Below are 22,310 nucleotides of genomic sequence, written 5' to 3' on the forward strand. Positions count from 1 at the left end.
TACAGGGAGGCAGGGGAAAGGCTAATCCCAGTGTGCGTCCGTGGGCTTGGTGGGAAGACTCTGCAGGTTTGGCTTCCTGGTGGTCTTCAGAGCTGACCAGCACACCTCTCCCAGTGCAGAACTTCATCCAGTTTAGGATCAAATAACTTGACCAAGAACTAGCAGGCCGGGCTTGACACTGTGCTCCTCAGGAGAGGTGCAACGGCTGCAATGTTCTTGTTTGTCCTTCTTTAGCCTTACATGGCCTTCTGTAACACTAAAGCATCTCCAAAATAAAAGTGTTAAACTATTGTCCCTAGACAAGTGATCAAAAGCCAGGCTGAACTCAACACTGTTTGGCATCCTCAGGAAGGAAGATACAGGCCCTGGGAGGCCAGCAAGTGTAGTTCACCCTCCTCCAGAACTTTCCTGCCGGGGCCCCACTTTCCTGCGACCTCTAATCTCTCCCGTCCCAGCATTCATCTTCTGGGAAAGATACTTCCAAGGCTATCCTGAGCCGGAGCCCTGGCTTCTGGCAGCACCAGAACATCAGCCACCCTCTTTACAGGGGCAGGAGCAGGGACCTCAGATGGATACAGAGGATCAGTATATGGTAACATGCAACTGACATGAAGGGGAGTGGAGACAGAAAACTACCCTCCAGCCTGGGCAGCAGGTACGAGGAGGACACATGAACGGCAACCCCACGCCCACACCCTTGGAATCCTAGGGAGCACATACATCTGGTCTCCAGTCAGGACAATTCAGAAAGGACAGCAACACCGTGTGGAATACTCAGTCCTTCATTTTCTGCGAGTCAGTCACACACTTGGAACAGAGTCCCCACTCTTGCACAGCCGCTTTTCCCAAGCGGCCAAGCTATGGCTGAGACCATGTGACTGTACCCCATCCCTTAATCATCACACACATTATCAGTTCTAAGGCCAGGTCTGCCACGCCTAGCACCATGAGCAGGGAGACACTCAAGAGAGACAATCAGATCATCCTTCAGAGTGTCACAAGTGGCACTGTCCTTGGTGCTGGGGAAACAATTACCCCCTGCTAGCCAAGGCCTTTGCCCTATTGCTGGGATCCTGGAATCTGTGACCATCTCTCCATAGGGACCACCCCTCTAACAATCTTGTACCCTATGTGAAGGGACAGTGCTACCATTGATCAGTTCCAGGCCATTTCACATAAGGAGGCTTTCTCACAGCCCCTCACAAGGTGCCTAAGGCTGGGAGCCAGCGCTGAACGGTGTACTAATGGACTCGTTCTCATCACAGACAGCTTTGATCTCACCTCCCCCACTATGCCCTTCTCGGGCTTCCCTTGAGATGCTTCTGGAATACCTTCCTCAGGCCTCAGAACCTTGAGGAGCATCAAGAGTCAGCGTTCCTGGCCCTCCTGTTCCCCGTGTAACACCCTGCAGGCACACCTTCTACCACCCACCACCACCAGCTCTACAGGCTGGCACGTACTACGGCTCTTCTTCCTCCTCTGGGCCGGGGTGTGGTGCCTGAGCTCCGCGATGCACACGCTGGTGCTTCAGTAGATGCTGCTTTTGACGGAATCCACGGCCACAGGCAGTGCACAGGTAGGGTCTCTCACCGGTGTGGTTGCGCCGGTGTCGTGTGAGGTTGGGCTTCTGGCTGAAACAGCGGCCACAGTCTGGGCACGCATAGGGCCGCTCGCCGGTGTGGATGCGCTGGTGGATGGTGAGCGCTGACCACCACGAGAAGCTCTTGCCGCACTCGTTACAGATGAACTGGCGCTGCTCACTAGATGCAGCCAGGGTCTCGCACCCCTGACCACATGGCACTTTCTTGGCACCCTGGGAACCATGGGGCTTCACAGCCACACTCTGGACAGTCTCAGCTTGCGACTCTGAACCGGGTACGCCACCCTGGACAGCAGACCGCGAACGCAGCAGCTCTGTTGCAGCATGCATGCGCTGGTGGGCCCGCAGCGCGGCACGGCTGGGGCAGTTCTGTCCACAGCTGGTGCACCTTGCAGCCTGGCCTCCAGGCAGGTGCGTGCGCAAGTGCTTGAGCAGGTGCTGCTTCTGGCGGAAGCTGCGGCCACAGTGCGAGCATGGGTGCGGCCTCTCACCAGTGTGGTTGCGCAAGTGCCTTGTGAGGTTGGGCTTCTGGCTGAAGCGGCGGCCGCACTCCGGGCACCCATAGGGTCGCTCGCCTGTGTGGATGCGCTGATGGATATTCAGTGATGACCACCACGTGAAGCTCTTGCCGCACTCATTGCAGATGAATTGGCGTTGCTCACTGGGACATAAGCGGCTGTGGGCTGCTGTCCGTACCTTGTGCTGACCCCACCAGCCCTGGTAGAGCCCCAGCCACACCCACTCAGGGCGCCCGCGTGGGGATCCAGGGCGCAAGCGACAGGCCCGGCGGCGGCGTGCAGCATAAGGTAGCATCTCATGCAAGCTGACATGGACACCCAGGCGGTCACGGGCATGCACTCGCAGATGGATGCGGAGGCCCACTTGGTGCCGGAAGCAGCGCTCGCATTCTGGACACGGGTGGGTGGTGGGCCGAGTGTGTGTCTTCTGGTGCTTGAGCAGGTGCTGTTTCTGACTGAAGCGCCTTGGGCACTCTAGGCAGCAGAAAGGCCTCTCGCCAGTGTGGTGGCGCTGGTGGCGCTCCAGGTTGGGCTTCTGGCTAAAGCTCTTGCCACACTTGCTGCAGAGGTAAGGCTTCTCGCCCGTGTGTGTGCGCTGGTGGATCTTCAGGGATGACCACCAGCTGAACCTTTTCCCACAATCCATGCACACAAAGTGACCCCCACCCCCAGAAAGTGCGGGGCTCAGAGGGCCTGGGGCTGTCCCTGGAACTCGAGCCTCCAGTCCTGCGTCCTGCTCAGGGGGTGGGGCCCACCATGCACCCCCAACCTCCTCCTGTGACCCCAGAGCCCAGGGTCGCCCCATGGTCTGGCACGGTGGGAGGCCGCCTGGCTGCAGAAATATGTTTTCCTTGTCCTTCTCCGGAAGTGAGGCCTGAGACACCACAGCCTGCAGCTGCCACTCTGGCTTCTCCTGCTTGATTCCCACCAGTCCATCTCCTACAGAGGCAAAGGGAGAAGTCAGAGGCACCATCGGGCGATGCAAGGAGCTCAGAGAGGAAAGGGATGGGGAAAGGATAGAACAGCTGAAAGAGTGAAGAAAAAAAAAAAAACAGCTTTAAACAGAGGGAAGAACATGGATAAGAAAGAACGGGAGGCTTGAAGAACCCCGTATGGGCAGGCACAATGTGAAGGGAGAGAAAGCCCACAGGAGAGTAAAACAAGCATGGCTGGCTTGCCAAGGCCGTGGCTCCCACATGCATCAGCGGCCGGGCCTTCTCTACCCAAGGCCAGCGGATGCTGAGATGTTAAAGAACCCAGGCAGTGATGCTTCCTGACCCAAGACCAACAGTTGCCCTGAAAGAGCACTGTCTGCTGAGCCATCTTACCAGCCTGAAACTTGCTGTTCTTTTTCTAGGAGAATGGACACTGGTATCCAGTCCCTCAGTGGTTAGAGCTACCACACCCTGAGTCACCAACACTAAATTTATCTCTGCTGGCAGGACCCCTGCTCCAATACAGTAGCCACGGAGCAGGAACATCCCACTGGAAGGACCTCCACCTTTCTCTCACAAAACCAAGAATGAGGAGGTAGGCCCAGTTAGTATCCAGCCGGTTGTGCTGGCCTGCCCTTGGAGTTCTGACAGGATAAGCCCTCGGCTGCAGGCACTAAGAGCACCATCTGTGCATATTCACTATGTTCTCTTTTAAAATCCCTGCCTCCTCCCACTTTCCTCTGCCTCTCTTTCCTCTCTCCTGAGGCTCCTGTCCCAGAGGCTGGTCTTCCCCCACCCTCCTTCTTATCACCCCTTTCGCATGGTCTTTTTCTCTCACTGACACTTTTTAAAAATTACAACAGGCCCCAAAGGTTCACACGGAAAAAGGTATTCCATGCCCTTTTAGTAAAGATAACCCACTAGAGAAGCAGTTGTCAACCTTCCTATTGCTGGGACCCTTTAAGACAGTTCCTCATGTTGTGGTGAGCCCAAACCATAAAATTATATTTGTTGCTACTTCATAACTGTAATTTTGCTACTGCTTTGAATCATAATGTAAGAGCCGGGCATTGGTGGCGCACGCCTTTAATCCCAGCACTCGGGAGGCAGAGGCAGGTAGATCTCTGTGAGTTCGAGGCCAGCCTGGTCTCCAGAGTGAGTGCCAGGATAGGCTCCAAAGCCACACAGAGAAACCCTGTCTCGAAAAACCCCAAAAAAAAAAAAAAAGAATCATAATGTAAATATCAGATATGCAGGATATCTGACATGAGACCCAGTGAAAAGGTCATTGGATCCCCAAAGGGATGACGACTCACAGGCTGAGAAACACTACCGCAGAGCTCAGGGAAACAGCTGCCAGCCCGCACCTTACATCAGGCTCCCGGGGGTAAGAAGTCATAGTGCAGATTGCTTTAGAAAGGGCAGAGAACAGAGATGATTTGCAGATATGAACATCAAATCTGAAAAAACTGTGTGTGTTAGATCATGGCCCATTACAGAGGCAGGGTTCTCAGGTCCTGTCAGTGTCCTCCCTTAATGGGGCTCATGGTCACAAAGAATGTATGGAGCTTGTAATGTGTGCTTTAACCTTTCTGTGTGTTACATTTCAGTAAGAAGCTCACACCCGATAAGGAGGCAGTATGAAACAGTCATGAGCCAAGAAGATTTGCAAACAGATTTCAGCATCAGCACAGGTGACACATTTGAAGAAGCAGAAAAAAGGCAATAATAAAGTTAAAAACCAAGACTCACAAGAGTACTAAAGGATTCCAAAACCACTAAAATATCGTTTTATATCACTAAGTTTGTAAATATAAAGTAAATAACATTACAAGAAAATATCAATTAAAATGAATTCAAGAGCAGGTTAAAGGGGCTGGAGAGACGGCTCCGTGGTTAAGAGCACTGGTTGATCTTCCAGAGGCTCAAGGTTCAGTTCCCCCAAGGCAGGGCTCATAAACCACTCGCAATGCCGCCCTCTTCTGGCCTCTATGAGCACTGCATGCATGTGGTGCACAGACACACGAAGGCAAAATATGCATACACAAAAAAATGAAAATGGGCTAGCATAGGAGTACACTCCTTTAATCCCAGCACTTGGGAGGCAGGAGCAGGCCGAGCTCTGTGAGTTTGAGGCCAGCTTCACCTACGTAGTAAGTTTCAGGACAACCAGGGCTTCATAAGCTACCTAAAGAAACTCTGTTTTTTTTTAAAAAAAGAAGCAAATTTTAAAAATAAAAACACATTTCAAAATGATTTCAAGTAAGAACAGGTTAAAAAGCTGTTACTATAAAGTTGAGCTGCAAAATCCAATTAAACCCAGCTTTCAATGTTTTAGTATTTATCCATGTATGCATCTATAAATAAAATATGCATGTGGTTTAAAAAACAAAAACAAAAACAAAAAAGAACAGGTTAAAAATGATTATATAAATGTCTATAAGAAACTAATGTAAAAGCTGAATTCTAGCTCAAATTGGTTTATAGACAACATAGCTGTATCAACATAGTCCATGAAAAATTCAAAGGAAGGTTTGAGAGATGGCTCAGCATTTAAGACCATGTGCTGCTCCGAGTTTGGTTCCCAGCACCCAAGTGGGGTGGCTCACAACCAGCTGGAACTCCAGCTCTGCGGGATCTGATATTCTCTTCTGGTCTCCGTGGGAACCTGCATGTGTACAGCATACACTCACAGACACACACCCAGCACTCAAAAAATGTCTGTTAATTTATTAGAAATAATTATTCCCAGCTCTGGAACTATTCAGTAACTGGGAGGGCAGGAGGAAGGAGAGGAGAGAATGGGGGACAGGGAATGGTCTGTAAGACAAGCATACAAGAATGGGAACAGGCGGGATAATTGTAGGGTTACTGCTCCTCAAACACAAACATTTGCAAAGCAAGCTCAGTAGAATTAGAAATATTATAGCCTTGCTGGCATTTTTCCCCAGAAAAGTACAATGGCTTGATACAATTCTTGATATTATCCTATTAAAAGTGAAATGGCAGCTGGGTGTGGAGGGTTTGTCTAGCAGCCTCAAGGGGATTACCCAGCATTTTTTAAAAATATACCTTATACCACTCTCTTCAGATGCAGAAAAAGTCATATGAAAAAAATTCACCATCATTTCAGGAGGAGGGAGGGAAGAAATTAGCAAACTAGGAATATAAGGTAATTCAAGTAGACAAAAACTACAGTAAGCTTTCTATGCAACAGCAAAGGATAGTAGATAGTATTAAGAACACAATAGGAATACTCTTTATCATTGATATTTAACCTTGAGAAATCAGCCAAAGGATAGAAGAGAAAACACTAAGACACGGGAAAGAGGGGGGAAAACCTCTCATGTGCTTATGATTATTAACTTAGGTGTGCTAGAGAACCCACTAACAAACGGAGACACTATGGTTCCGCAAGACTGTGAGGCACAAAAGCATACAAAATTAATCACTTTTAAAAACAGACAGTAGCCATTGTAAAATAACTGTGAGTGCCTTAAAAAGCATAAAAACATTTGTAAAGAAAACCACTAAAGAGAAAAGGTCTTAGTGCCAATTGTCATTCTGTGGTAGTCGAATGAGAACGGCCTCCAGAGGGGGCCATATATTTGAATACTTGGTCCCCAGTTAATAGAAGGAATTGTGACCTTGTTGGAGGAGGTGTGTCACTGCGGGCAGGCTTTGAGGTTTCAGAAAGAATTACACCATTTCCAGTGAGCTCTCTCTCTCTCTCTCTCTCTCTCTCTCTCTCTCTCTCTCTCTCTCTCTGTGTGTGTGTGTGTGTGTGTATGTGTGTGTGTTGGTTGTGGATCAAGATATGTGCCCTCAGCTATTCCTTCACTCCACCACTATGGAACTAATCCTCTGAAACAATAAGCCAAATTAAATGATTTTTCTTGTAAGCTGCCTTGGTCATGGTGTTTTATCACAGAAACAGAAAAGTAACTAAGACATTTTCTTTCAGGGGAAAATACAATAGATTCCTGATGCACAGTGTTAATAAAAATCAGTTCTAAATAAACTTTGATCTTGTCCTGTGCTTGGTCTTGAGAATTCATTTTAGTAAGCCATGCTTAAGAAGGCAAGCAGTGTCTTCAATTATATATTATCAGGAACTGAATATCCAAATGTAATGAGTTGATCATAGGTCTGTCCCCTGACCTGCATTGAAATCTGGTCAAAGGAAGATTTGGTGCCAAGTATCTAATCTGGCAGTGAATCTGAGGTTTATTCAATGAGAAGAGATCCCTGATTGACACGGTGTCTATTAAAATAGCCCAGAAGCCCCCATATTTAATGCCTTGTTAAGTTTAGCCATGACTTCCAACCAGAAAGATGGCCTATACTCTTCTCCAACCACGTGTTGCAGAGTATAGAAGAATATGGACCCAGCACAGACCCATGCAGGTCCTATGGCTGAAAAAGGGAGTATGCTTGAACTTCAGCCTGCCCAGAAGCATATTCTCTTGGGCTCAGGTGAGATTAAAAAAAAAAAAAAAAAAAAAAAAAAAAAAAAAAAAAAAAAAAAAAAAGTCTCTGGCCTACAGGTACTGCTCCCCATTCTTATAACAGAATAACGTTCTCTGTTGCCATGACAGAACTGCTACCAAGACCTGCAAGGGTCACTGGCAGGTGGGGGCTGTTGCAGCCCTACACAGAGCTCCTATCGAGAGCATATGACGAGGCAAGAACATTTTCCACTCTAGGAAACCCCAGACTGCCTGCTGCTCATCATCACAGCAGCCTGCAGAATGATGGAGACCCTGAACTCTGAGTGGCCCTGGATTTCTAGGAGTCTGGATTGATGGTCAATGAACAACAGCTTCTCTCAGCCAATCACCCTACCCAGAGAGCTCATTCTCCAAGTCTGACTAGCCAAGCATCAAGTCCCAGTCCCAGCACTAAAAACAAGGCCCCACTTCTTACCCAGCCGGCTGTGTCTCTACGGGCCAGGCTTTGCTGTGTTTGTGCTCCCAACATTACTATCTTTGCTTCAGTCTCTGGATGACCTTCAAAGTCCTGGTCCCACACTGAAATTCTACATTCTAGAAGATATTGGTTGAGGAGGTGACTTGTATTTGGTTCCAAGGAGGGCAGGGGGTCTGGAAGGGGGAAGGCTGACTTCTCTTACCTGAGCCATTGCCAGTCAGGCCGCTCTCCATCCCTGAAGGCCTCCCACTGTGCTGATGAGGTCTCAACCCTGCCCCTGGGGTAAGATGGAAGAAAAGAGAAAGAATGGCTGATGGCTCATGGCCAAAATCCATTTTCCCAGCCCTCTCCCACCCATGCCCATGCTTCTTTTCAGAGTTCTATCCACTCCCTGGGGTGAAAAGTGCAAATGGAAGGTAAGTGGGCACGATTCTCATGTACAAAGAGGAAACTGATCCTGAGAGGCCATGATGTGCCCAGAGACAGAGATGGCTAAACAGCTGAACTGTATACAAATTCCCTAACTCCCACACAAAGCCTCAAGCCCTGCACCCTCTGCATGGGTAGAGGGCACGTGAGGGGCATGGCACCTGAGAACCAGGTACCTCAGGTAAGGTTAGATATGTGGGGACCTGTTCAAGAAGACTCCTGGAGGGGCTGGGGATGTGACTGGTGATTCAGCTGAGTGCTGGCCTAGCATGTGCAAGGCTAGAATTCAATCCCAGCACTATGTGCAACACTAACACAACATCTGCAAAGTCAGACTTTCTCCCACATTTCCTAAGTCAATGGGACATTCTTCCAAGATCCTCGAATAAACCCCTTCACGACATCTCACAAGTCACCATCACCACCGCCATTGCTGCCGCCACCACCAAGAACATGCTAGCTCACCACTCCCTAGTTCATGATCGTATTTTGAACATTCCCAACTGCTTCCCTTTATACCTGGGGTATAGCTTGAGACAGACCATATAGTTGCTTGGATGACCCAGGCTTTGACCCTCTCTGTTCTACTCATCCCTCCATACCAGAGGCCGTGGGAGTATACAGCAGGTGACAACTAGTATTCAACAGGTGTGTGTGTGTGTGTGTGTGTGTGTGTGTGTGTGTGTGTGTGTGTTTTGTTACTTACCCTCAGATAGAAAAGTCTAGCCCTCAGGTAGAGAAGAAATTTATCTAAATCCCTCTGCTCTGAGGGCATTCTTTCTGCAACCCTGGGTACCTATAATCTCTGCCTGTCTTACTCTTGCTTCCTTCTTCTGCTTAGGCGTTACCTTAGCAGAGTGGCTGGGTTACCCTGGGACCTCGGAGTACAAGCATAACCCCCCTCACTTTTATTTTCCATCCCCCTGTATTTAGGAGAGTGTGTCTTGTGTCTTGAGTACATGACAAGCTGGCCTTGCTTGTCATGTATGACCTCTGACCTCCATGTCCCTCGTGCTGCGGTTACAGACCTGTGCCACCATGGGCTTTCTGCGGTGCTAGAGAAAGAACTCAAGGCTTCCAGAATGATATACATTCACTCTACTAACTGAGCTACATTCCCCAGCTCACCGCCAGCACTTTTTACTGCCTGACAGGCCTGTGTATTCCCAAACATGCTGCCTGACTTTGAGCTGTTGCTCACAGGTGGGCTTGCGCTATCTATCACATTGGCATGACTGTCTCTCCTAACGTTAGGGTCCGGCTTCATTCAACAATACCCCTAAGCACAACCAGGGGCTTTGTGGCTAGCTGCTCTATAGAAATCCAAAGCTGGTTTCATGCTAGCTCAGGACATGAACTTCTTGGTACTTTTATTGGGTTATCTTCACTAGAAAACCAACTCTGAGCCCTAGAGACCAGCCCTCAATCTGTTGTCCTCCAGATCACCTTCCTGAGTCTGTTCTGGGGGTGTTTACCCAGACTAGAAATCAGAACCTGGACTAGAAATGCAAACCCCAGATGCAAGGCAGGGAAGAAACTACTCCTTTTTCTTGGAGCATTGTCTTTAGAAACTTCTAGTTGCTAAGCTCTGGCTCTGTCCTCTCTAAACAAATGTACACCTTTTCAAAACGGAATAAGCTTCTTGCCAGCTTGACAACCTACTGTCTTCCTCAAGGGTCTGGGAGCCATCCATCGGAGATGGATGGAGAGGCCCAGAGGCCTCTCTCCTGGGGAAAGTGGATGCCTCCCTCCGGCAGGCTGGCACCTGGGCAGCAAATGATTTTTCTGTCATAAAAATATGTTTATTTTTAATTTGGATATGGTTAATTATTTAACAGACAGTCACCCTAACAACCAGATAGACTCACAATGAGCTGCATGTGACCATGTGACATCCTCCTGCATGACAACCAGACATAATTTGTAAAACATGTGTGGCCAGGAGGAGGCACCTTCCTGGGCTATATCTGGGGCTTGAGTTCCACTGTTATCATTCTTACTAATATTTAGTCAATGAAAAAAATAATAAACCATTCTTTCTCATTTACCCCTGTGGGAAACTCTTCTATGGAGGCAGCAGATTTTGTTTGCAGTTCTGTTTCCTCATGGGGTCTGGGAAGCACTCGACTGCGTTTTCTCATAGACACTGAAACCCACTGATGGCAGAGAAGAGGGAGTAGCGGGAAGATTAAGGTAAGCCCTGCCTGAAAATCCCTCTTTCCTAGCACCTGTCACCCCTGGGTCCCTCTATCTGTATGTGAGTCTCTGCATCCCACACCTTGGAGACCATCTCAAGAGTCTTAGAGGACCACAAACAGAGAGGTCACCTGGCCGTGGAGAGACTCAGACTGAGAAGGTGTGGGCCAGGAATGCAGGGCAGAGCTAGAAGGTCAGGACTGGTGAGAAGTCCTAAGTGACGCCAGCCAGAGCACCACTTCACCCACTCGGAGAAGTGGAAGGGCTTTGGCTCCTGGTGACCCAGCTTGGCACCACCTTGACATATCTATCCATGCCACACCAGGCAGGAAGAGCAACTCTTCCAGGGTCTCATCAGGAACAGAAGTGGGAACAGAAGGAAGGAGACCCACACAGGCCCAAAGGGATGAGGAGAGAAATGAGATGGGGATACAGAAAAGACGAGATACATGGAGGCAGGCCGTGTCTTTTGAGATCTACCTCCTATATGCCCAGGTGTTCACATGTTGCAGAACACATGCTAGGAAAGCCAAGCCCAGGCCCTACACACAGACACTCCTCTCAGGTCCTCCATGCCTCCCTGCCACAACCTCCAAGTGTGTCTCTCATTCCACTTATCATTCTGCCGTGCTATTTACAGCCTCCTCGTAACTCACCTGACACACCATTCAGCTGACGAGACACCCAGGAAGCAAGTGAGCAGCTTTCCACCTAAACACCCTAGCAGGATGCAGGAGCTAAGGGGCAGGTGCACCCCCTACACACACACAAACTACTTCCTATATAGACTCAAGAGACAGGAAGACAAGCTGGTCTATCACAGGGGTCCTGAACCCCAGTCTTGACCCTCTCTCTCCTTCACCCTCGAGTACTATCAGGACAGGGCACACACAGGTAAGTCCCCTGGTCACCCTCATCTTCTTGTGGCCTGCTGGAGCCTAGAGTCCCACAGTGGGTCAGGTTACAGTTTGGATATGAACTCCCCTGACAGAAAGTCCCCAAAACATCAGCTGCTCTGCCAGCTGCAGAAACACAAAGAGGGGACTGTGGCCTGCAGGAGGTGGTGAGGCCTGGAACAGGGGAGATAACAAGGGGACTTTGGTGTGAGCATAGATTGACGCACACAGCATGCAGAAGAGGAAATGAGGTGAGGCCAAGCTACAGGGACAATCAACTCAGGGAGCTGTTCAGGTCCCCCCTCGCCCTCCCACAGTGCAGGCTGGGTGGGAAGGTCTAACATAAGGTGTATAAATGCAAGTTATGAAGGTCTGAGATAAAAAGGCTTAAGTGATGATAAAGTGATTTGAGATATTCAAAAGAACAAAGCATGTCCCAGATTTTCTCTCTCATTACACTACTCTTCATAGCCTTAACATTCATCAACAAAGTTCTGATAAGCTACTAATCCAACTCTGACAGGGCACTAAACACATACTATATCACTATACGATCATAACTGCTAGGTCAGGATTAAGGTGATTTTCAGTGTGCTAAAGATATGTCAGTTTTTAAAATGTTAATGCTTTCAACCAAATCATTTCTGACATGAGTATACTGCCATTTCTACAATGCAAATTTCAGTACAGATCAGTAACAATGGAAATGCTAATGTGTCTAAAACTTATGTTTTCACAAACCCAAAGGATTCTTGTAAATAAATTCCAGGGAGCAGAACTGAACCCACCCAAACAGGTCAGATTTACTCCAGATAAATATCATTCAACCTTTCCCTGGTCCTGGGACTTCCTTCCCTCATCTTGGGACCCCTTAGGGAACCCCTCCCTCATCTTACAGTCATCCTCCCATCAAAAAAAAACAAAAAAAAAATGTTTTCCTAAACTTAACCTTGTCCTCTGCTCTGCCAAGGTCTTTCCAGGTCTAAGAGGCAATAGAGAGTTCCATACAGCCTGGACTGTGATGAAACAACCAGCTATCCCAAGACATGGAAGCCTCCCAGCTTTCTCAGGTCCCCCAAAGATGGTCGATGCCCCCCAGGTCAGCAGGAAGTAGTCTTAAGAACTCGACACCCTGATTCCCTAACCTGCCACACCTAACTCCTCACCTTTTTAATAATAAATAAAGGTGGGAATGTAAGGATTCAGGCATTAGCTGGCCTGCCCCTGTCTCCTGGCAGAATGCACTCAGACAGTGCCCTGGTCAGCATGCAGGTGCAAAGGACCCCTGTAAAAGAAAGACCCTTGCCCACTTAAGCTGTTTCTGCTCTCTTTCCTGACATGACATGTCCCGTCTCCCTCTTCTCTCCGTCCTCTCTGTCTCTGTCTCTGTGTCTCTCTATCTCTTTCCTCTTTTCTTCCCTCTCCCTCCCCTTTTTAATAAAACTTCTCACTTAAGCTCTGTCTGCCTGGCGTGTGTGTCCCTCACCTTGGTCACCTGCACCTGCCATGGAATCCGACAAGGTCTCCTTTGCACTTTATCATAACACAGGCCCCTGCCAAGGAATGGAAGTGAGAAGTGAACAGTACCTCATACCTCCTTTGTCACCAGTAAAGCAGGCCTTCCAATGACAAAAACCCAGCCGCTGGCTTTTCTCAGCCCAGAGATCCACCCCACAAGGTCCTAATCCTGTTGAGCTCTCATCTATACCAACAGCCCTGTACCTTCCCAGGAGACCAGGCAGGAGACAGCCTGCCTCAAAGCTCTCCTCACCTGGCCAATTCCCTCTTCCCCACTTCCCCTTCTAGCAAACCCATTTTTCCTAGCACTCAACTTACTGTGGTCTGGTCTATATTAGCCCCACGCTGCAGCGACCATCTATTCTGGACAGGCCCAGGTCTGACCCTGAGTGTGGATGAACGAAGGCCTAAGCTATCCAACGACGATAAGGATGAGACAGAGACATCTGGTCATAACAGGAGGGCTTCCAGTCAATACTGAAGGCCACGGTTTATTGAAGCATCATCTTAAGTAACCATCCAAAATTGTCAGGGTTATAATGGCAGAAGACATCCATTATCATGTATAGAGGGCTGGCAGGAAATAGTTCCTTTAACCCTAGAGACTCAAGCCCTCAGACACTCCACATCAGCACATCTTACTAGCCCTCAAGCATGGATGCAGACTCGCCCTGGCCCAGGTCTTTTGTTATACAGAATAGGAGCCACTCCCCACCAAGGCCTGGCATCGATATCTAAAAGACAAAAACAGTTCTGAGCTCTTAGAGTCTGTGGTTGGGTAGAGCATATTTCTAGAATATCGCATGGTCCCCGACACTCACTGACCCTGCCTGTCCTCTCAGGTCACCCCGCCAGTGACACCATCCTTCTGGTTGCTTTCCCTGCCTGCCATGCTCACCAGGGAATTGCCAGAAAGCTGGTACAGCATCTGCATAAGGATAGGTGAGGGAAACATCTGTACCTCTGTGCCAAGGAGGTTCTCAGATCTCCCCTTGAGGAAGAGGATGTGCGTCCCTCAAGCCCACATTGATCTGAGGATGGGTTAAGGGGCTTCCTTGACAGTGGCCTGGGGAAAGAAAGAAAAGGTGGTCAGCAGGAACAAGGAGAATATCACCAGCTGCCGAACATCGGCTAAGTATCAAGCACTCAGCAAGCAAAGCCCATGTCATTCTGCCTCAGGTCGTGTAAATGCTGGCACCAGGACTGATTGGGGAGGAGCCTTGCCCCTACTGGCAGACTCTCCATAACTATGTAGCCTCCAAGAGAAGGTAGGAGACTTACTTGGAGGGCACCTGTAGCCAAGACAACCCTAAACTCCCAGCCCCTCATTTTCAGGAGTTTGGCTTCTATGCCCAACCAAATGTGAGTCTTTAAATTCAAATCAGCTGGAAAGATGGTTCATAGGTTAAGATCACTGGCTGCCCTTCCAGAGGATGAGGGTTCAATTCCCAGCACCTACATGGCAGCTCAGACCTGTCTGTAACTTCAGTTCCATCGGGTCTGACACCCTCACACAGACATACATACAGACAAAACACCAATGCCCATAAAAGAAAAATAAACAAATCATTAAACGATCATTAAAAGATACAATAACAAGCTTCCTTAACTTCAAATAAATTAACTTTTTAAATTCAGCATGTCATTCATACTGGTCACATGTAAGTGGTCAAAGGCCACATGTGGTTGTCTCACTGTGACTGACAGCCAAGGCCACTGCTGTCTTTCTGGGGGGGGGGGTGAACTATCTAGGAAGGTGGAGCCTTGCCCTGCTGGAGCCCTGACACAAAAAAAGGCTCCACACACACTGAATGACTGGATAATTAAGCTGAAGACTTAAAAGCAGTCATTCCTCTGGCCACAGTCCTTTGTTACCAACAACAAATTTACTCTGCCTGGGAAACGATTTCAATCAAACATGACAACAAAGACCAACAGGAAGCTGAGAAACACAACCAAATGCACACACAAGCAATACCTCCCATCCAAACTCGCTAAGCAAGCAGAAGTTCAAAGATACAGAACGGATACCTGCCACACTGCATAGGGGCCCCCTAAAAACAGTGTGTTTTTAGCCATGGCGAACCTCACCTGGTGCAGTACCAAAGATATTTTGAGAGAATCAAGAGTCACATGACATTTATAATAGTACATTGTCCTGTTATATTGTATCTAATTTATACATTTAACTGTCAGATGTATATGCTGGGAAAGCCAGAGCACAGTCCAGTATTAGCTGCAGTTTCAAGCATGCACTGAGTCAGGCAACATGGCACTATGTCCCTCAGAAACATGGAGGGCTGAAGGACTGTACATGCAAACGCTGGACAGAGCTCCAGCAGGGCAAGGCTCCACCTTCCTAGATAGTTCACCCCCCCAGAAAGACAGCAGTGGCCTTGGCTGTCAGTCACAGTGAGACAACCACATGTGGCCTTTGACCACTTACATGTGACCAGTATGAATGACATGGCCTTAAAACAAGCATGGGGCTGGAGAGGTGACTCTGTAGTTAAGAGCATTTGCTGCCCTCGAAGACGGTTCCCAGCACCTCCATGGTGGCTGACAACGGTGTGTAACTCCAGTTCCAGGAGGCCTGCCTGCATGTATGTGGTGCACACACATACTCATAGGCAAAGCACCCAGACACATGAGTAAAAATAAGTCTTTCTACAAAAGGCACACTTCCAGCATTAGACAAGCAAGTCAGTGTGAATGAGACATGTCAACACAAATCACTACACCGTCCAATCGTGACAACAGAAATGGAAGCAATCATGATACAAGACTTCTCGAAGTTGAACGCAGGACATTCATGTAATCCAAGCTTTCAGTAAACAGGAGCCTCAGGAGTTCAAGGCCAGCCTAAGCTACATATCAAAGTTCAACACTAGCCTTGGTTACATGAAATCCTATCTAAAATAAATAAATCTTTGGATATCCAGAGCCATATTCACATGCCTGTTCTCGCTGTGAAACAGAACTTAGGCAGGCAGGAAGCCCTGTGTGGCCTTATGGGACATAATGACTAGACCGTGCCCAGCAGTCCACACAGTGTAAGATCCTCCAGGGCTTAACCCACAGGGAAGCAGCAGGCCCTTTCCCCTCTACCAACATTGGGTGAGCTGAGTTACCCCAAGTCTAAATCATCAACCCAAGTTTCTCCCTTGAGCCCACACCCAAGCCTGGCAAAGTTCTTTCAGGCCTCCACATCACACCTAGAATAGTAATCAGGAACCCATCCTGAGCCACCTGCCGCCAAGTCTAAGTCCAGGTCTCACTGTTTCTCTAAATGATCAAAAAAAAAAAAAAAATCAATGAAATCACTTAGTGCATCTGTTCTCAATCTGTGGGTGGCTTTTACGATTCATAACAGTAGCAACTTCAAAACATTTTCTGGTTCGGGGGTCACCATAACATGAGGAACTGTATTAAAGGGTGGAAGCGTTAGAAGGTTGAGAACCACTGCTTAGTAGGTAAAAGTGCTTGACATGCAAACCTGTTGACCTAAGCTTGATACCCAGAACCCATGTGAGAACAAACTGCCAGAAACCTCCCTCCCTCCCCCTCCCCCCCCCTCTCTCTCTCTCTCTCTCTCACACACACACACACACACACACACAAATTCTGATTTTCTTGGTTCCTCGAATCAATCTGCCACCTAGAACCCAAACTGATTTTTTCTAAAACTGCAATTTGGACATTTTACTCCCTTAACACTCTTCAAGGGCTCCCTGACACTTGGAGATTTAGCCAAAATGTCTCGGCAAGGCCATTCACAATTTAGTCTCTGGTTACCTTCCCCCATGGCGCCATGCATCTTATCACCCAACACCCAGATGTGTTGCCTTCTTACCCACCTGCACACCTCTAACCTGTCTTGCAGTGACCTTGCCCATACCCCTTCCCGGCCCAAATCAGGGGTCACTTTGCCAGGCAGACACCTTTTGGAGAAACAAAGCTACTGTTTGTGTGTACACAAACAAGTACCTAGAGTAACTATCATCATCAGTGCTTTCTGTTATCACCAAAAGATCAAACGCATCCTATTATAAGATGCCTCGCGGTCAGCACACAGTCCAGGCCCCAGCCTTGTAGACCATTATAAAACACAGCAATGAGGGCTCATTTAAATAAATGTCAGCCCACGACTGACTGACAGAAGCACAGAATCGTGGCACTTTGTAGTTGAAAGGACACAAATACTATGGAATGTTTTCATGTTATTGCTTAACACAGGTAAAAAAAAAAACAAAAAACAAAAAACAAAACAAACAAACAAAAAAACTGAACAAACCAAAATGCGGAGCCTGGACTGTCACTCGGCTCCAACCTCAGGAGACCACACCCAGCCTCTGCTGCACCTAGAGACCATTCCAGACTCTAGGTCGCTCACGCCACACCCACTGAAGCTGCGGCAGTCACTTTACTTGAAGGGAGTCTCGGGAACCCCCAGCCCGAAAACGCGCACCCGGCTGTAACTTGTGCGTGTTTTCTGTCTCTTGTTCTCCTCCTCCATCCTCATCCCGGCTCACGCAATCGCGCATTTAGGGATCACCTGCTCTGAGTCTTTCTGTGGCCAGCACTGAGGTTCCTGCCTCCAGAAGCGCGTCTACGGGGTGGGGAAGTGGGGGAGTGGACGGCAGACACCACAGAGAACTCAGACCAACCAGAGGCGCCGCGCGTGGGCGACCCCTTGACCTCGGTGCCCTGGCCTGCGCCCTCGCAGCCAGCCTCAGGTCTCCCCCGATGCGCTGCGCTGCGCTGCGCTGGGCTGGGCTGGGCAGGGTGCGAGTGGTGCAGAAAGTTGGGGCCTGGAGCTGAGGTGCGCGCGCGGGACTCGGGCACCTCAAGGCCCCGGACTCATCCTCCTTGTACAACCTGGGGCAGCGGAGCAGCGGCGGGGAGCTGGTCCGTCCCTGCACCGCCCCTCCCCGCCCGGGATGCTCAGGGACTCGCGTGGGGGGGGGAGGGAGCCTGGGAAATAAATACCTTTGACTCTGTGGCTAAGGTTAACGGGAACTGCTACCCAAGAAGCGACTTGGACCCCGGGATCCCGGGATCCCGGCCACGGCCAGTCCAGGCGCAGGCGGGCGGCGCTCCGGATTGGCTGGCTGCCCTGCACCGCCCCGTCTGCGGATTGGCTGTACGGCTCAGATGACACTCCGGGCCCTATCGGAGCAGCCCGCGGGGCGGCCCCTTTGTTCTCCAGAGCCAATTGCCGGGGTCTGACCTCGCCCGCGGACCGGACGAGCGTCCCGGGGAGGTCGACCTTGTGCTGTGCACGGCTGGGGTAGCAGCGGTGGTCTCTGGCGTCCTGTGCCGGGCGACTTGACGTCGTTGCCGCTCCCCTGTCCACCCGGTGCCTTTGCGCACTCCGCCTCCCTCACAAGCGCGTCTTGACTTCTGAACTCGCAACGTAGGTGCGAGCAATCGCTAGTGTTCTCAAGGTGCCACTGGTGTCCGCGCTGGGAAGCCATCGCGGACCACATTGAAACCACCACTCTTTGGAGCTCTTTCGAGAATATGTCCACTTTAGTGTGACCCTTTTTCTTCTCCCTGAAAGCTGTGTTCAGGTGGCATTGCGCACGCCTATCTGCACACATTGCAGGACTCTTGTACCTCGTGAGTGTGCAATGAGCCATGGCCAGCACCTCAGGTGATCACAGTCACGGTAAATGATGTTTGGTGCTGTCTGGGAATGGCCTTGGAAAACGTTGCACTTGGGAGAGTTTTCTGGCTGAAGAAACAGGTCTGAAGAGTTTACCTTACTGCACACCAGGGTTCAGTTGAGTGAAATACCCTCAAGCTGCTAACTGATTTCAGACTGCCATGGAGGGTGATGGTTTCCCAAACGCCTCCAGGAAAGTGTCTTCCTCTCCACCCACTTCCACCCATCTGAAAGGAATTCCTCCCACTAGGGCCTTGAGTTGGGTCACAGCTGGGTAAATCCTCTCACTCCTGCCTCAGGAATCATGGTGGGGTCAACTGGAGAGAAACTGCATTTTCTCTCTAGAGATACTTTGAAGGTGTATTTGGAACCAAGTTGGGTGGCTTCCTGCGACCCTGCCACCGGACCAATCTGCAACTAATCAATCTGGGCTTGCTCTAGGCCCAGCTACTGTCCAGCTCTTAAGCATAATGGAAACTGGGATGGAATTCCTACCCAATTTCTAATTAAACTCACGTGTAGTCATCACAAAAGAGACTTTTGTTTCTGAGCATTGATGTATTTACTTGTGAAACAGATGGATAATTTTCCACCTTGTTGTGTATCTTTCTGGATTTTCACGCCTACCTTTTGAAGGACCCTCCTTAAAGAGGGTCCTTAAACCCAGCATGGTATCATGTATTTGAAATCGCCCTGACCACACACATAGCTCTGGGAAAGGGAACCCATGAAACAGTCGGTCATGATGACCGGTTTCTCAACCACTTAGTCTTTAAGGAATGTTGTTATTTTCAATAACTGTAATAACTGTCTGGTTTCTAAAAATTGTTGTGAGTTACCCTGCTCCAGAGAGTCATAACCACCCATGTTTTAAAAAATAATTTTGGGTCACTCTGTTCCTGGAAAAACCACTGGCTGTTCTATGGCCTTGCAGATGTAAAAACCAAAAATAACATTCCAAACCCTCGTGGGCAAATTGTAAGTTCAATTCTCAACCAATCAGTAAATGATTCATATATGTTATAGCTAATCAATATGCTGCCTAGCAGCTAGAAAGATATAAAAACTGCTTGCTTTAAAACCTGGGGGTTGATCTCTTCTCAGAGAAAGACCCCAACATGTCGGAATAAAACCCTTTTGCTTTTGCATCGAACTTGCATCCTGAGAGTGACTCTGTGGGTTGCATCTCCGGAAGTTAGACCCCACTTTTAGGCCCAACACTTTCAAAGCAGCATTCTGGTTCCAGATCTCCCACCAGCTAATGTGGCCCTGGAACAGCAAGCAATTCCACTCTAGAGTGACAGACTTTTTCCAGACTGACCTTCCAGGACCAAGACTGTTGCAGGGGTGCAAAGACATTTCCCATTAAGCAAAAGCAAGGCAGCTGAAAATTCACAAAATGAAACGACTGAGGGAAAAAGCCTTCAAACTTAAGGTATTAAGAGAAAGAGGGGCCAGGAAGGATATTTAAAACACATAAAGAGAAGCTGTACATGGTGATGCTTGCTTTAAATCCCAGTTCTTGGGAGGTAAAGTCCAGAGGATCAGTAGTTGAAGGCCAGCCTACGTTACATAGTGAGTTCAAGGCCAGCCTGGAGCTATGTGAGATCCTGCGCCCCCCCCCCAAAAAAAAATCAAACTCTGGATGTGTTGATACACATCCATACATACACATATAAGGAGAGTCTGCATCGTGGCATAAAATTCATGTATATGTGCATGGGGCGGTGCGTGAAGCTCAGAGGATCACATCAGGTGTCTTCAGGCCCCTTCCATACTTTTTTTAAGACAAGGTCTTTAATTGGTCTGGAACTTCATCAAGTAGCCTAGACTGAGGTGATCTCACTACCTGTGGGATTGCAATTGTGAGCCACCATACTTAGTTTTTTACATGGCCCCTGGGAGCCAAACTCATCCTCATACTTCAAAGGGATATGTTCCACAAACGGAGCCATCCCCCCAAACTCAATATTATATACGCAAAGCAGCACACTAATTTAACTTTTTTGGTATGTTGTGGTGGTCAAGAGTGAAACGGGGAGCTGGGGGGGGGGGTGGCTGACCAGTTAAGAGCACTTGCTACTCTAGCAAGACTTGGGTTTGCTTCCTAGAGCTCACATGGCAGCTACAGTTCTAGGGAGTCTAATACCGTATTCTTGTCTGGCCTCCACGGGTACCAGGTACACACATGCACACAGACATACATAGAAGGCAAAGGCAAACACACACACACACACACACACACACACACACACACACACACACACCTTTAAGAGAAAAGAGGGCAAGAGCAGACAGACTTGAGTCTCGGTCAGCTTCTAGTAATCAACATTACAGGATCATGTGCAAGCGTATGCATGAATTTAAAGGGAGAAGAAGAGCATCCAGGGCAGCCCATCAGGTGGGTTCAGGTAGAACTTCTTAGCAAAGTCCCTTCACAAAAAGTTATTCTTACACACCACTCCGTATAGGGACTGACGCAGAGATGACAGGCAAGAGGGCCTATTGGCACCCAGTAAGACCAGCACTCAACTGTGTGTGTGAAATTATCAATAACAGACCTGCGTGGTGCTAACCAGGGAGACCCTGTCAGACCAATCAAACTAGCCCCTTCTCCCCTTAAGGAACCTGGTGACTCTGAGTGCATGTCTGTGTGTATTAGCCGAAAGCTATCTTTGCTGCTCAACACCTCTTTTCCCAGAGACTCCTTTTCATGACAACAACCTGACAAAGCTGCAGATGTTACCAAGGTATGTAAGAGTCACCACCCTTCAAATGAGGTTCAGTGGTATGACATGAAGGCTGCTAGTGGGAAGAAAAACAAATTCGTCTTGGTGTAGGCATTTCGACAGGTGAGATAGGACGGGGATTGTGGCACTCAGAAGTCACAGAATACTGAGTGTTACAGCTCAGATGGAAAGGTATTCTGGCCATTGAGAGCCAAGGAATACCACCGGTCACTTACAGCCCTGCTTCAGGGGAAGGCTTCCCCAGTGTATCAGCTCTACTCTGGTAGGAGAGAGCTTCCCCAGCTCCAGAGAATGGCTTCTCCTCAACGACGTAACAGCTTTGCTCTGGCAAGAGAGGGTTACAGTTTGGCTCTGTCAGTTGAGAGTGGAGTGTAACAACTCCGCTTTGCCAGGCGAACAGTGTTACAGCCCTGCTCTGCTCCACCCAGAGTCATCTCTGCTCCGGAGAAAGAAAGTCTCACCCAAACCTCATTCAAGAGAGGGAGGAGGGCTGGCGAGATGGCGCAGAGGTTAAGAGCACTGACTGCTCTTCCAGAGATCCTGAGTTCAATACCCAGCAACCATATGGTGGCTCACAGCCATCTGTAATGAGATCTGGTGCCCTCTTCTGGTGTGCAGATATACATGGAAGCAGAATGGTGTATACATAATAAATAAAATCTTCAAAAAAAAAAAAAGAGAGAGAGAGAGAGAGAGAGAGAGAGAGAGAGAGAGAGAGAGAGGAATCCAGGAGAGTGGCTGCCCTCTGTCGGGAACCCAGCAGAGGGCAGCCCGGCAGCCTGACAGCCTGAATCTGAACAGGCACAGGGTTTATATAGGGATTCTTAGGGGGCAAAGTTTTTCCAAGGAGATTTCCAGGGTGGGGACTGGT

At 48.9% G+C, this 22,310-nt stretch overlaps 1 protein-coding gene across 7 annotated transcripts in view; it reads right to left on the reverse strand.

Annotated features, from left to right (window-relative positions):
- Positions 1-22,310, reverse strand: part of Znf775 (zinc finger protein 775) — a 39,325-nt gene that overhangs the window by 11,574 nt on the left and 5,441 nt on the right. The window contains exons 1-5 of one of the 7 annotated variants that reach the window (XM_035448564.1): positions 18,011-21,991; positions 13,920-14,087; positions 12,990-13,056; positions 8,185-8,259; positions 1,461-3,057 (exon numbers count right to left, since the gene is read on the reverse strand). In XM_035448564.1, the coding sequence (XP_035304455.1) occupies positions 1,461-3,057; positions 8,185-8,259; positions 12,990-13,011 (1,694 nt within the window). In that variant the 5' untranslated portion in view covers positions 13,012-13,056; positions 13,920-14,087; positions 18,011-21,991. Of the gene's footprint in view, positions 1-1,460; positions 3,058-8,184; positions 8,260-12,989; positions 13,057-13,466; positions 13,756-13,919; positions 14,088-18,010; positions 21,992-22,310 lie in introns of those variants that run through there. The other 6 variants (XM_035448565.1, XM_027428477.2, XM_027428476.2 and 3 more) reach the window with 6 other exon arrangements.

Source organism: Cricetulus griseus, chromosome 8 (assembly GCF_003668045.3).
Source record: "Cricetulus griseus strain 17A/GY chromosome 8, alternate assembly CriGri-PICRH-1.0, whole genome shotgun sequence".
Lineage (NCBI taxonomy): Eukaryota > Metazoa > Chordata > Mammalia > Rodentia > Cricetidae > Cricetulus > Cricetulus griseus.